General features: G+C 39.3%; 1 protein-coding gene across 6 annotated transcripts in view; it reads right to left on the reverse strand.

Moving 5' to 3' along the window:
* Positions 1-597: 597 nt before the first annotated feature.
* Positions 598-13,847, reverse strand: part of plce1 (phospholipase C, epsilon 1) — an 81,353-nt gene continuing 68,103 nt past the window's right edge. For 5 of the 6 annotated variants that reach the window (XM_051418145.1, XM_051418146.1, XM_051418142.1 and 2 more), the window contains 13 exons: positions 13,487-13,605; positions 13,193-13,310; positions 11,547-11,681; positions 11,055-11,345; positions 10,025-10,188; positions 8,677-8,938; positions 7,997-8,115; positions 7,716-7,844; positions 7,429-7,626; positions 6,577-6,765; positions 6,228-6,440; positions 5,433-5,544; positions 598-4,612 (listed from right to left, as the gene is read on the reverse strand). In XM_051418145.1, coding sequence (XP_051274105.1) covers positions 4,407-4,612; positions 5,433-5,544; positions 6,228-6,440; positions 6,577-6,765; positions 7,429-7,626; positions 7,716-7,844; positions 7,997-8,115; positions 8,677-8,938; positions 10,025-10,188; positions 11,055-11,345; positions 11,547-11,681; positions 13,193-13,310; positions 13,487-13,605 — 2,255 coding nt within the window. In that variant the 3' untranslated portion in view covers positions 598-4,406. Of the gene's footprint in view, positions 4,613-5,335; positions 5,545-6,227; positions 6,441-6,576; positions 6,766-7,428; positions 7,627-7,715; positions 7,845-7,996; positions 8,116-8,676; positions 8,939-10,024; positions 10,189-11,054; positions 11,346-11,546; positions 11,682-13,192; positions 13,311-13,486; positions 13,606-13,847 lie in introns of all 6 variants that reach the window. The other variant, XM_051418147.1, reaches the window with a different exon arrangement.

The following is a 13,847-nucleotide window of genomic DNA, read 5'->3' on the forward strand; positions in this document are numbered from 1 at the left end:
TTTGGTTAACTGTCTAACTTGCATTTGACTAAACTGAGCACCAAACGGAGACTGGCCTAACATTGCAGACCAGTCTAAATGTTTTTGGGTTGGACTCTGGACTTCATAATAGAGCCCTGCACAGACTGCTTTCTGAATCCCACTCATGCACGCTCCCAGTGGATTTGTCCATTACCACCCACACCCGCCAACATTTGACCGTTTACATCCGCACTAGAGAGATATTGTCTTCTCCTGACCCGTAGGTTAAACTTCAATATTTTACAGTGTCAGAAATGTCAGATCTTCCTTGCTGTTCTTTTGTAAAAACCTGCTTTAATATTCTTTTCAACTTAATGTATTGAATCTGTCTCTATCTTTCTGGTTGGTACAAACTACACCCAAGGATCTGTAGTTTATTTTTTGACAACCCAAAGCAAAGTCAAAAAAGATTTGCGTGGGGTCCCTCGGGATTCCAATCCCAACGCAGCCCTCTGCTTCATAGCCAAGACTTAAAAGTTACTTGTAAAACCATAATTTCAACCCACAAAATAATGACCCAATAGTTCATGAGTTGAGCTCAGACATAGGGCCAACACACTGTGATATGCAACTAGGTTAAGTACTTATATTTTTATTGTGATCCTGGTATATGACGAATCCACCAATTTATCCATTTAAAAATTCAAGTAAATAGACAAATGTTCACTTGACAGCCACATCATAACACAGATAGTGGATGTTAAAGGGTATCATGCACATCTTATGGAAATAACAGAGTGCTAAAGATGAAACAGGCCACAGTCAGCAAATACATATGCCATATTCAGTGGATATAATGAATACACCAAAAAAAAGTTTAAAATTGTCAGCTTTTGTCCACATTTATGAAAACAAATAAAAGGCATTAAAATACGCTGCTGTGTACTGCAGAATAACATGCCAGGAATATGAATACTATACTGAATATTTTACACATAAAGTAAAATATTTCTTTACGTATCTAAATAAGTTTGAGTAAAATTAGGGCAGTGGAGAGTTTATCCTCTCACATATTGAAATAAATAAAAAAACACATTAAACTACTAACAGGAAATAATACATAAACAACAACACCAGATAATTGCCAACCAGGGCTTCACATTAAAATAAATAACATCCAAACACACATTTGTCTCAGGTTCAACACGTTAAGAAATGTTACATTCAGAAATGAGGTCTACAGGTTAGAAGAAGGAAAACAAGAAACACAGCTCTGCCTGAAGAATGTGAAGATATGATGAAGCACTCACTGATTACAGATTTAGAACTGAACAGAAAATGTCCCTTTCTGTGTAAAGTCAGTGTGAAATTCACATAGTCATATCAGCTGATATCTCTTTTATCCAGCATGGTAGTTGTAAGTAATCACCAGTTTATGAAATCTGATCTTTTGCATAATCGTATTTCAATTATAACAACAAAAAGCCGGAATGGATAAAAGGATTACAGTGAACCTATCAGCCTAACTATCGCTGATTTGTGGTGTCTTTGATCACAATCTAATCTACCTTCACTACCATTAAGCATCGACCTGCTGCCTGACCACTGACAAAGGATCACCTTTGTGAGTGAATGATATCAGTTTTGACAGATTTAGACACGTCAAGGTCAGGAGTCAAAACCTAAAGGGGTTGAAGTGACAGAACTTTACTATTGCACTAAAATTCAAATGTCATTACTTGGCATTGAGCAAAGTTTTATTTAAAAATAAATTAAAAGGTCAAAAGTCCAATTCATCTTGAGGAGTGTGGCTACTATTGGCCAGACTGCCTATGAAATAAAAAAAATTGCATTTTAATCATGACAAGGAGTTTTTTTTACTGGTTATTAAACTATAGTAGAATATACTGATGCCCCTATATGACGTACATACATAAACAAGACCATCAGTGAGGATGATCGACTATTTCTATGTTGTTATTCTTAATACATGCCACAGAATTTGGATCGGATTCAGTCGGATTCCCCTTGAAATCAATGAAACGAGGCAGCAGAAACACTACCACTGTTGTCCACAGGGGCCGCCAGAATTGACACAAAATGACAGTTGCTTGTTGCTTGACAGGGGCTTTAAGTAACATTTTACTTAACATGAAGTGTTCACGGTTTGCAGGTTTTAGGAAGCTTTTCAACAAGATTTATGTTTAAATGTGGGTTAAAATAAATGACAAATTTACCTTTTTTTAATTTATTCTTAACCCCAAATTGTTCAGTGGGTTAACTCACAAAACTGGCTTTCTTCCGATTTCATATAGGAAAGTTGTCATTTTGTCTGTATAATGTTAAGTAACTGTAAATACACAGTGCAGTACGGCAGCTGTGTACTTTGTCATCATGGTCTTGATTTTTGTTGTCAAAGTTTCTTTTCAAATTTTACTTTTTCCTCCTATAGATTTAAAACCTTTAATGGACTCCTTGTGGCTCAGCAACTAGAGGGGATATCTACATATTAAAAACTGAAATGCCAAACAAAACTAAACTATGTCCTAAAGAGAGAAGAGAATCTAAACTTTATCATAATTTTAAAAATATGGAAATGTTACACATCAAAATAGAATAAAGATAGAATAAATCTTAGTAAATTCTGAAAGAAATTGAAATAAAGAAAAGTCTACAATCATTATTGACAATCAATCAATACTAGTAACCTATAAAGATACTGCATTCAAAATCAAGGACAGCACATGTAGGCCAATAAACTAAAGTGAAATGCAATTCTTTCTGTTAACAATATTTTTTTCCTCAAAACTAAATTCGCAACTGGGCAGAAATCAAAAGTAATAAATATGATCATAATTAAAAAAAAAAAAAACATTTTGACCATCTCATAACAATCAAGTCTGCCATTTTTCAGACAAATTACACAAACACACAGAAGATGACAGCAAAAGGAAAACAAATGTGCAAAATGCTGTTTGAAGAAGACAAGGCTGTTTTTATAAAGGATCTTAGTGCTGGCATCATCATTGTTCCATTCAAACATAGGGGGAAACTGAAGGAAATATTTTTAGTTTTTCTTTGTAAAGGCTTTGTCACAATGAGGTGAAAGTGTTTACATTTCTCAATTTAGCCACAATAGCTCGTTAGCATTCAGATTCAATATTGAACATCTGTACATAAAAGGTTTTGTATGGCCACTTGTGTTTAGACAACCTTTTAAACTTTCTTTTTCTTTTTACTTGCTTTAACAAGGCAGTATTCCTAAATGAAAATACCTCTAAAATTTGATTTTGGATTTGGTTGGCAAGATAAAATGCCCGTTGACATACAATGATAACAGAACTAAAACACTTTGTGAAAACGAGCCTCAGATCCTCCTCAAAGACACAGCTAAAAAATAACCAAAAGTTAAAGGCAGTGTTGCAACATTTTAAGGCAATGTGGAAGAGCAACTGTATCAACAATACTGCGCACCAACACTGCCTTAAAATGCTGTTCATGTCTATTTACCTTTAGGGCAGAGACAGTAGTGTCCAAGAAACCTCCTAAAGCATTGCTGCTTCCATTACAGAATATCTAATAGGTCGTTTCACTTTGTTGCCTCTTTCTGTGCCCAAAATGTGCCCTTACAGTACTGTGAAACTGGAACAGTTAGAAAAGAACCCAACAAGCCAGCTTGTCAGCCCCCTCCACAATGCCCTCAGCCAAACGAGCCCCATACCTGAGAAAGAGAGAAGAATACTGTTTTCGTACTCTCCTACTTCTCTCCTTCCATTTTTTCCAAGCAGATCTCTCTCCGTCTGCTGTGTGCTTTATGTGTGTGGTACCAGAAAAAAGGGGAGTAGTTTATAAACTTTGATCCAAATAAATGATATAGCTAACTGTAGCCTGTGCTAGGACACAGGACATCTCTTGCAGAGCCATATTTGATTTGTCCATAAGTCAACTCTTTTGTGGTTCACTAAACTCATTTTCCTACTTCTGGCACATCTAAAAACAAACCTCTTCATCCTTTTAATGTGACATGTTTGACAAATTCCTCCTGTATATTGGCAAGAGAATAAGTGTCCCTGATCACATAGCTGATGACTTCAACAACAGCAGCTGCCCCTGGTACTCTGGACTCCCTGTGGAGCCACACTACAACCAATAAACCAAGACAAGCCAGTGCAACCTGCCCACATGACCATCACTGCTCTAACGTGGCGCCTGGTGAAACTCCTGTCTATCATTCAACCAATTAAAAAGGGGCTGAACATTTGTCACCTGAACCCATTAATGGGGCTTGGACTCAATCCTGTCCTCCACTTGCTCAACTAGCACAAGACAGGATCAGACTCCTTTGGGACTTAAGGGGGGCGCATATCCGCGAATTCCACACTATGTGGACACCACAATCCTCCAAGTTTAGAAGTAGTCAACCCAAATCTTCTCTCTCTGCAGACTCATTTGTGGATCTTCCAGTTCCTGAGTAGGTGAAGCTTCCAGCTTAGGGGGGTCAGAGAGGAGGTGGGTAGGTGGACAGGTTGGAGTTGCCCCCTTAAGGAGGAGGAGGAGGAGGAGGAGGAGGAGGCCGCCTGTAGGAACCTTCCTGGCCACACCCTGCCCTCTGCCACCCATGCCTTCAGACCCGCAGCTGCAGACAGATAACCTGCAGAGGATCACAGATTAGGCCTATAAAGGCAGCACCAAACGGAGGCAAAAAACACTACGTTTAATAACACCATAATGAACTGTTGCCACACTGCAAAGTGAGATGAAATGTTGCTGGAAATGAAGGGTTAAATTACATGAGGAGGAGATAATAATGTGAAGTACATTCCTACAAACACAAATCATACAGGGTTGCACACAACTAAGGAGTATTTGCCAGCTCCCTACACACACACTGTATGTCCATATTATCTTCATATCTTCAGGATGTGTTGTCCTAAACTGACCAGATTCATCTGCACTTATTTACAGATTATTTTGCCTCTTTGCTCTGTTAGATCTGATAAAAAGTCTGAGAATATTTCAAAGATAATGGTTCTGAATTAAGTTCATATGGTTCAGAAAATACATAAAGACCATATATTACATGAACCATAATCTAATTCAGAGAAAAATGACTTGATTTTTCTCACACATTCCATACTTTATCAGCACTACAATAAAATCAACCTCCATTCTACTTTTCCACATTGTACTTACATTACACCTCAGAACACGCCACAATCCAAATCCAGACTATACATAACTTGCTGGCACAATTAGTACTGAGAAATGCAACGGGCAATCTATTTATTGAACTATTTCAGATGTATGTATAGAATGGCACCTTAAATGTTTCTGCTCCTTTGTAATGTTAGATGTTAGAGACAACATACGGTACCTCTGTTGCCTTTCCATGCACAGACAGCAGGCAGAGTGTGAGCCTCACTCCTGGAGCTCTGTCAGAGCCACACAGCATGCAGCTCTATCATCCTTACTCTGGGCAGGACCGTCGACTCCGCCACCAGTCGTCATGCTGCGGCTGCGACTAGTCAGTTTCTTCAGCTCGTTGGCGAAGGAAATTACCTTTTTTTTGTCTTCCCGCACCACCTGGAAGCAGAAACCGATTTACTTCACTAAAATACATAAAGAACAATGTGTGTAGTTTTGAGATACAAGCTGACCAACCATACATTTAATCCTTTTTTTCATCCTTCATGGTTCCCTTTTTTTACTCAAGAATTAAAGTGCTTCAGTGATTCGTACCCTTTCTCTCACTCATTCTGTCCTAATTATGTAAAAAGAAAAAACACTAACTTACAAAAACATAACTTAAAAACTCATTCAACATTTATTTAACAAGGCAGCTCATTTAAACACATTCTTATTTACAAATGTGTCAGCACTAAAGCCCTTGAGGGTAAAAAGATAGTTCATAAATAAAATAAATACTGGCACACATACGACATATAAAGACATTAGAATGAGATAAGCAGACAAAACTTCATCACAAACTCAGCAACAAAGCACAGACAAGTTACAAACAAGGGAAGCAGCGACAGGTTAAAAGCACATACAGGTGTTGAAATACAATGGCAAACACACAACATGGATTAACTGAGATGTCAGTGAACAGTGTGTTAAAGAAAGAGTTACAAGCACATACAGTAAAAAAAAGTACAGGAACAAGCTCAAAGGAGTGACGCAATGCACATAAATATAAAATAAGAATGCGAAAAATAAAAACTAAGAAGTCTCTAGCATTAGAAATCAGTCGGCACATTTAGAGCTACCTGCTCTTTGAGTTTAAGAATGAACTTTCCCGCGCCCCGCCAGCGGCTCTGAGCTTGATAGACACACTCATGATCCAGCAGCACTCGCTGCAGGGGCTTGGCAGTGGAGGACTTCTTAGAGCCAGCGTCCTTTGTCACTTCCTCCATCAGGACGTAGTCACATGGGTTGGGGTTTGATAGGATACTGTAGGAATACTTGGCCTTTGACAGAGTCTGGCCAAGACAGAGAGTGTATAAGAAACAAATGAAGCCAAGTACAAGTCTTGCAAAGTTATTTTTTATGTTGCTCGTTTCAAATCCTCAGAGCAGCTTTAATGATGTTATCAGGCGTATTCTTGACCCTCCTAACCTGCTGTATGATGTCCTGAGCAGTGCTGTAGCGTGGGACCTTGATCACAGTATGAGGCTGCTCTGGTGAAACTTCATGGACCTGGACAAAGAACATATCGTCTTCTGCTCCTCCTCCTCCTGCTCCTTCTCTTCCTCCCACAGTCACCTCCTCCTCTCCCTCCAGCGCTGTGTTCTTCTCATTTAACTTCTGCAAGAACAAACCAATGTAGTGAGAGTTTTTCATTTTAATTAGTTTGCGTTTTTCATTTTCAATTCAGTTCAGTTTCAGTTAGTTTCCAGAGTGGACATTTCCTGTATATTGTATTTTAGTTCCTTTTGTAAGTACACAATATTGTTTCAGTTTTTCTCTTAAATCTAGTTTTTAATTTGTATTTCAGTTAAAGTTAAATTTCAGTTAAATTAATTAATTTAGTTTTTAGTTTAGTGTTTGTTAACTAATAACCTTGAGCAGAATCCTAGATGTAAACCAGCACTTGATGTCTGATGCAAGTAAATGTTTAAAAAAACATTTCTACCTACAAATATGTATGTGTTCATAGTTTATAGCACAGCTGCTGTTCCTCATATAATAGTGTGAAGTATGAGGTTTAACTGACTTATACAAGACAACCACAAGGGGGAGCCATAGTCTAAATAACAACTTACACAGTGTGTATGGAGTGTTTTTTCTGGTAGTAATGATTGAGTTACAGAGGTAATAACAGGTAATATTAAACATAAACACACTGACAGTTAAGTGTTCCAAATCATTCAACATTTCAGATTAAACTCAGTTAATACCAATACAAATACACACAAATATGTTACTGATGACAGTTTGAATGTAGGTGTTTGTGCTCTCTGTGTGTACCTCCTCTCTGGTTTTGAGGCAGATCCTCCCCACATATCCCTCCTCAGTGTTCCAGCTAGAGACCAGTCTGACCACCTCCTCCTCGGGTGCAAGAGCACGATGCTGAGGACAGCGCTTCACCTCACTGCGCTCCTTCAGCAGAGGAACCTTCTCCTCGCACAGGAAGTACTCTGACGGGTTTCCCGAAGATGCGACGACCTGTGGGGGAAGTAAGAGGAGAAACCTTATGTGAGGAATGAAAAATCCCCAAGAGATGAATAAAAAATCTCTATTTCTGAAGTACTAACTGTGTCTAGCAGCTGTTTGGCGGTCGTCTGTTCGGTGATACAGAACACAGTGAAGGGTTCAGGACCAGGAGCTCCATACACCGTCACCCTGTGCTGCTGCGACAAATGTTTCTCCTCCGAACTGAACAGCTGTGTAGAGAGCAGGAGCACTTTATTAAACATTCTCTCTTGCTTCCTCCATAGAGAGCACATTTTGCATTACCATCTACTGTATTTAAAGTATTACAAAAGCTGACGTTTTTAAAGGAGCAGTATCAACCACTACAGAGCTTAAGTCTTACCAGTGATGAGGGAGTAGCGCCCCCTGTGGGACCTTCCTCTGTTCTGCGGCTGTAGATAAACAAGCTCGACACTTCGAGAGGTTCATTATGTTGTGTCCTCAACTGCACATGTCTGTAACCTGAAACACAACAAGAAACATATTTTGACAACACATAAAGCGACTCAGGCCTCTGTTTGTGTTTTGTGTCACATTCATCTTCTGAAACTAGAAAGTTGTTCTGTGCTCTGATTTTAAGGGGTGGGGCCTACAAGCATTATTTATGATATCACAAATAGTTTGGAAGTCAATTCTGGTCCAGTATGCAACTTATAGAAGTGTGATGTAGAAACATGGAGCCACCAGTGAACAGACACTTAGAACTGACTTTACAGTGTAGGTAAGTAGGAGACAATTTGTGTCCAGCAGGAAAACTTCAGAAATGAACAAAACTTGCATATTCATACAGTAGCATCTGGAAATTTTAATGAAATAGAAAAGAAGATGCCTTTTTAAAAAGGTTTTCAATGTGGAATCAGACCCATATTACTGTTCCCAGTAGACTATTTGTATGTGTCGTAAAAATATGTCAAGAGGGGATCTTTAAACATGCTTCTTTTGCATGTTTACAGGTGCGAGACTCAATACAAATTCCCATCAACAGCTTATATCTGTCCCATCTGGTGTGTGTGAGGCTCCTACCTGGCTTGAGGGCCTTAAGAGGCAGAGTTCTCTGAGCAGTAGTCTGAGAACTGTTGTTCTCCACCACAGCGAAGCGCAAGAAGCACATCTCTTCAAAGTGCACGGTGAACTGAAAGTGCTCATGCCACATGGGGTTGAGGGTGTTGCGGTGGATGGGTTTGGTACGGAAGTGGCAGCTGTCAATGGGCATGCCCAGAATGTCCACCTCGAGGCAGGGGCTGCCGGCGCTGTTTCCAGGACAGACGTTCTGACCAGAGACAATCTAAGAGAAGACAGAGAGGGGGATGATGAGTAACAATCATCACACCATGTATGAACACTTGCTATTAAGATTCTTGGCTATCACTAAAACAAGCCTATTTTTTGTTTATTTGATGAAACAGGCTGGTGGAGCCAAATAACAGTGAAGTCACTTTGACCTGCCAACAAAGACCGTGTAATAAAGACCGTAATTCACCTTCTGAGTCTCTCTCACACACTCTCACTCATGCTCCACACACACACACACACACACACACACACACACACACACACACACACACACACACACACACACACACACACACACACACACACACAGGTTGTATGAGTGTGAGATCATCCCTCTGTTTATACTGCTGGTTTTACCAGATCAGTGTTTATGCTGCTTTTGAAAGCATGAGAGCAGATAATCAAGAACATTGGCTCAGAATCTTCATCACAATTAAAGGCAGCTACATTCAACATTATTAATTATTATAATTATTATTAATTAATCAACATGTCAACACACTTTTACTCATAATATACTGTTCACTTTTATGCCAATGTAATGTCTAAATGTCCACAAACAACGTGCAACGAGTGACGAAAGTGCACATACAGAACAATAAATACAGACAGTGGACACATTGCAATGCAGAACTTTTACGAGGTCCTGTTCTTATTCAGTTATACGGAATTAACTGGGTGGCCTGTCAAATAATGAAAGCGCATACAGACCACTTCCCAATAAAACTGTCAAAACATACCTTAATGGATCTATGAGTATTTAGGAGTGTGTGTTTGAGTGTCCAGCCATAATGTCTGTGCAGGTATGCTAATAAAGGATGTAAAACAGGGCAAAGAAAGATATCAACAGCTTGACAAAAGATTAATATCATATATTGCGGATCCTTTTTTAAAAATCTGCATTTACAATTTAGTTATTGTCAAAAATAAAATAAAATAAGCTACTGATATTGAGATGGACAGTGTAAAAGAGGTAGGTAGGAAAATAAACAAATTGGCCAAAGTGAGGATGAAAATGCAACTATTAAGGATGAAGTAGTCTTCCTTGACTGATCTTCTATATGTCATCTTTACTCACAGTGAGGGAATAGACGGCGGGGCTCATTTTCTCCACGTCCCTCTCCATCGGACAGAACTGCTGATAGAGCGGACAGCTGCGGTCCCACAGCACTGCCGGCTTCAGGACGTAGCCACAGCCACCGTTGGCCTCAAACAAAGCTGTGTTCAACTGCATGGGCAGGTCTGGGTAGGAAAGAAAGAGGGAGGAGAAAATGGATTTAGCTAATTGTATAAAAAAATATCTGATACCTTGTGGACTTTAGCGAAGGACGTATTACAGATAATCATGATCCAGTTTGGGTATTAAATAGCTGCAAAGATTTTCCCTGTTTGACCCATTTAAATTTTGAGTGTCCTGTAAACAAAACTTGCATGTCTGAGTGCATGTAAGTGTCAACTGCGTGATCATGTTTTATAAATAAAAATAAAATATTGAAGAATCAGAGATATGGAAAATATGCTTGGAGGAGTGAAATAGAGACCATGATCAGAAGGGAAGACAGAGAAGGACGAGATATTTTTCAATGTAATATGTCTTGTAGTTCTATCAGAACTCAGACAGCGAACAAAGACAACAGAGAACTTCAGGAAACATAGACATAGAGACAAAAGAGAAATGTAGAAAAACCAATGAAGACAGTAAGATACAAATAAAGAGAGAGAAAAGACAAAGACAGACAGAGAAAGAGGGGATTAAGAAGAAAAGTAGAGAAAAACAAGCAGTGGAGCACCTTGGGATCAACAATACCTTAAAAAGATAAGAGAGAACTTTATCTGTAACTTTTCAAACATATAACAAACAAACTCTTCATATAGTCTCACCAAACATAATCTTTTTTTCCTCTGTGGAAAATGGGCTGCGTTGACTCACGCAGCATTTCTTTCAACCAATTTCAAGGCTTTGCAAGGTTGTAAAAAGCAAACATCATCATGCAGGAGAGGCCTCAGAGTTGTTTTTTATGAAAAGAGGAAGAGGACAGAGTACAACAGAATCTACTCTTTGTCATCTCTACTTTGTCTTTCACTGACTACGATTTGGCCATCCTCACCATCAGTCTGATAGTTGAGTGCCACCAGCTGAATGCCGTGCAGCCAGAACAGCAGAGGGTTTGGGTTTGTTGAGTCGATCCTGGTGGCTGCTGGGTAAGTCCTGAGCAGCTGGCACACCGTGTGCTGGATCAGCTTCTGAGAGTAACGCCGGCACAGGCGCTTGGCGGCATTCTCGTTGACGGAGGAGATGTGGTAGCATTTGGGTGTGCGGATGATGGCGCTGAGAGAGGTCGGGGGGTTGAGGATGGGAGACGTCTGCTGCTCTTCCCAGCTCAGCCGCTCAGCTCCACCTAGAGGGAGAGAGATGGTTAAAGGTTTCCTCAATCAGCTTCTTAGTTTGAGTGATGTGGTCCGACATGAAGACAAAGAAGAGCGCTGAATTCACCAGTAATCATTAATCTGTGAATTTTTCCCCTATATATAGGGGCCATATATTGTATCTTTTCCACATACACACATACAAACAATTACCACCCTTTGGCCCTGCGTACCTTTCCCAGGGGTGCGGCTCTGGCTTGTGACCTCCCCTGTTGTGCAGCGAGCAGGAGCTGTGCCAAATATGGACTTTCTGCTCTTTCCCCGGTCTTTTCCTCTGCCAGACCCGGCTGGAGACAGTGTGGACAGGCCTGTTTTCCCACACACAAAAAGAGGCAGACAGAAGAAAGTGGTCAATAATGCAGCGCAGACAGACTGGAGACAACACACTCATGACAGCAGCATCTCTCTCAATTAGTTTCTCAAATTCCAGAAATAATTTTCTCTAAATGCTGTCACTTTATATCATAATGAGGAAGTTGGTCTTCTCCCTCCTCGGCATCACTCCAAGTGCATTTTTCAAGCTTAAAGCTAATAGAAATTATTTTAAGATGTGTATTATTTGCAGAATAGTTAGCAAAACATAGGTTTTTTGCTGTATAAGAATTTGCCTGAAATTTGTGAAATAACATGGAAAATGCAGTATATAAGCATAGAAAAGCTTCTAGTCTTCTTTGAAAAGGTCTTGTTTGTTAATCATAATAAAACAAAATAAATTAAAGTAATTAAATCAATAATTTAATAATGCAAAAAGCTGCATGTAACAAATTTAAATACTGCAAATCTTGAGCCATTTCTTATTTGGTGTCAAATTCCATCTCCTTTCCAAAGAAATATTTGAGATGAGAAATGTGCCATGCATTTTCTGAATGGCAAGAATTTTTGTAAGAAGATTTAAATGTTTGCAGAAAGGTTTGTCTGCAACCACTTCAGACAGCAGTAACCAGTCTGCTGTCTGTCTGGACTGGGCTACATGCCCCTTTTTTCTCTTTCTTAGATCTCAGGGTCCTGGAAACAGTAAACAAATAAAAATACCAAGTGGAAACACAGGATGGTTTATAAGGGCAAATGTCATGTAAATAAAAGAGGACACAAACAGGGAAGAGGACACTTGAGGGAGGAAAGAGGAGATAAGAGGTTGATATTTAAGGGACAAAAAGAAATAATTGAGACAAATGGTAGCAAGGAATGAAGAGAGATCCCCATAAAGAGAAAATAGGAGGAGAATTTTCATGTATTTAAATTTTCTAATTTTAACAAATTTAAATTGTGACACAGCAGCTTATAGCAAAATAGTTAAAACTGAAAGAAAGAGGGGATAAATGTGTCGAAGACACTAGGTCAAATTTGAACCTGGCATACTAACTATTCTCCAGGTCATCCCGCAAACATTAATTTACAGTATATAAAACAACTCTGCTGTTGTTGTGCTGCTCTGGGACTGACAACACAATAGAGGAACCATATCTCTCCCATGGGGGAGAAAAGGATTCATCATCTTAGTGGGTGTCCTGTGTGGGAGAGTTAGAACACTGGGATATTAAATGTCTTGCAATGAAAAAATGTAGAAAACACGGGGAAAGGTTTGACCTTTTAAATATAACATGGGAGTGGATTAAAGGGGGACAAGACAGAAAAAGGAGATGATAGCATGTCAGAAGTAAAAGGAGAGAGGGTGGAAGAAAGATTTTGACAGAGAATAAATCACTTTGCGCTGGGAAAAGAATCTGTGTAGCACAGAAATAAAAGAAATGTATATGGAAATGAAAAGAAAGGAAAGAGAAAGAACTGTGTGTGACAAAGACATCGAAGTATTCTCTACCAGGGAATTTCACAGCCTGGCAGTAGATGATGAGGTCGGACAGCTCCTGGGCAATCTGTCGACTCTCCTTCTTGTTCTGAGGAAGGTAAAACTCCTCGCCCAGCTCCATGTCAAACACCTACATGTGCAGGTAGAGACAGAACAAGGAAAACATGGTTTAACATGAAGAGACAGTGATGTACTATTGGAGCTGGGTTGAACTTCACACATACAGAGTATTATCTTTTTCTAAACCAATTTCTGTTCTGTATTAAATACCTTAATACTTTTCAGTTTACTACTGTAGTCCCTCACCTTTCCTTTGCTCTGTGTAGTGCTATCAGACTTCTTCATCCTCTTTGGTATTTCATCAACAGGTTGCTCTTCTTTGTCTGCTGAGCTCTTCCCTTCTGGCTTATCATCCAGGATGTTATCTATGAAGAACAGATACAGTGAATTAAAGTAGTAATTTCCAGGTGTCAATAGGTAGCAGAATGGATCACACAGAGCACACATCCTCTGAAAATGTTTTTTGGGTGAATCAGGCATCAAAAACAATCATTTTGAACCATATACAAACTGCAATAAATATTGATGTAGTTTTTCCTTCACAAATGTGAGGATTTGGGGCTTGTATCTATTTTATAAAATCTTAAATTCAAATGTTTTAGGGGTT

The sequence above is a fragment of the Dicentrarchus labrax genome, unplaced genomic scaffold, assembly GCF_905237075.1.
Source record: "Dicentrarchus labrax unplaced genomic scaffold, dlabrax2021, whole genome shotgun sequence".
Classification (NCBI taxonomy): Eukaryota; Metazoa; Chordata; class Actinopteri; family Moronidae; genus Dicentrarchus; species Dicentrarchus labrax.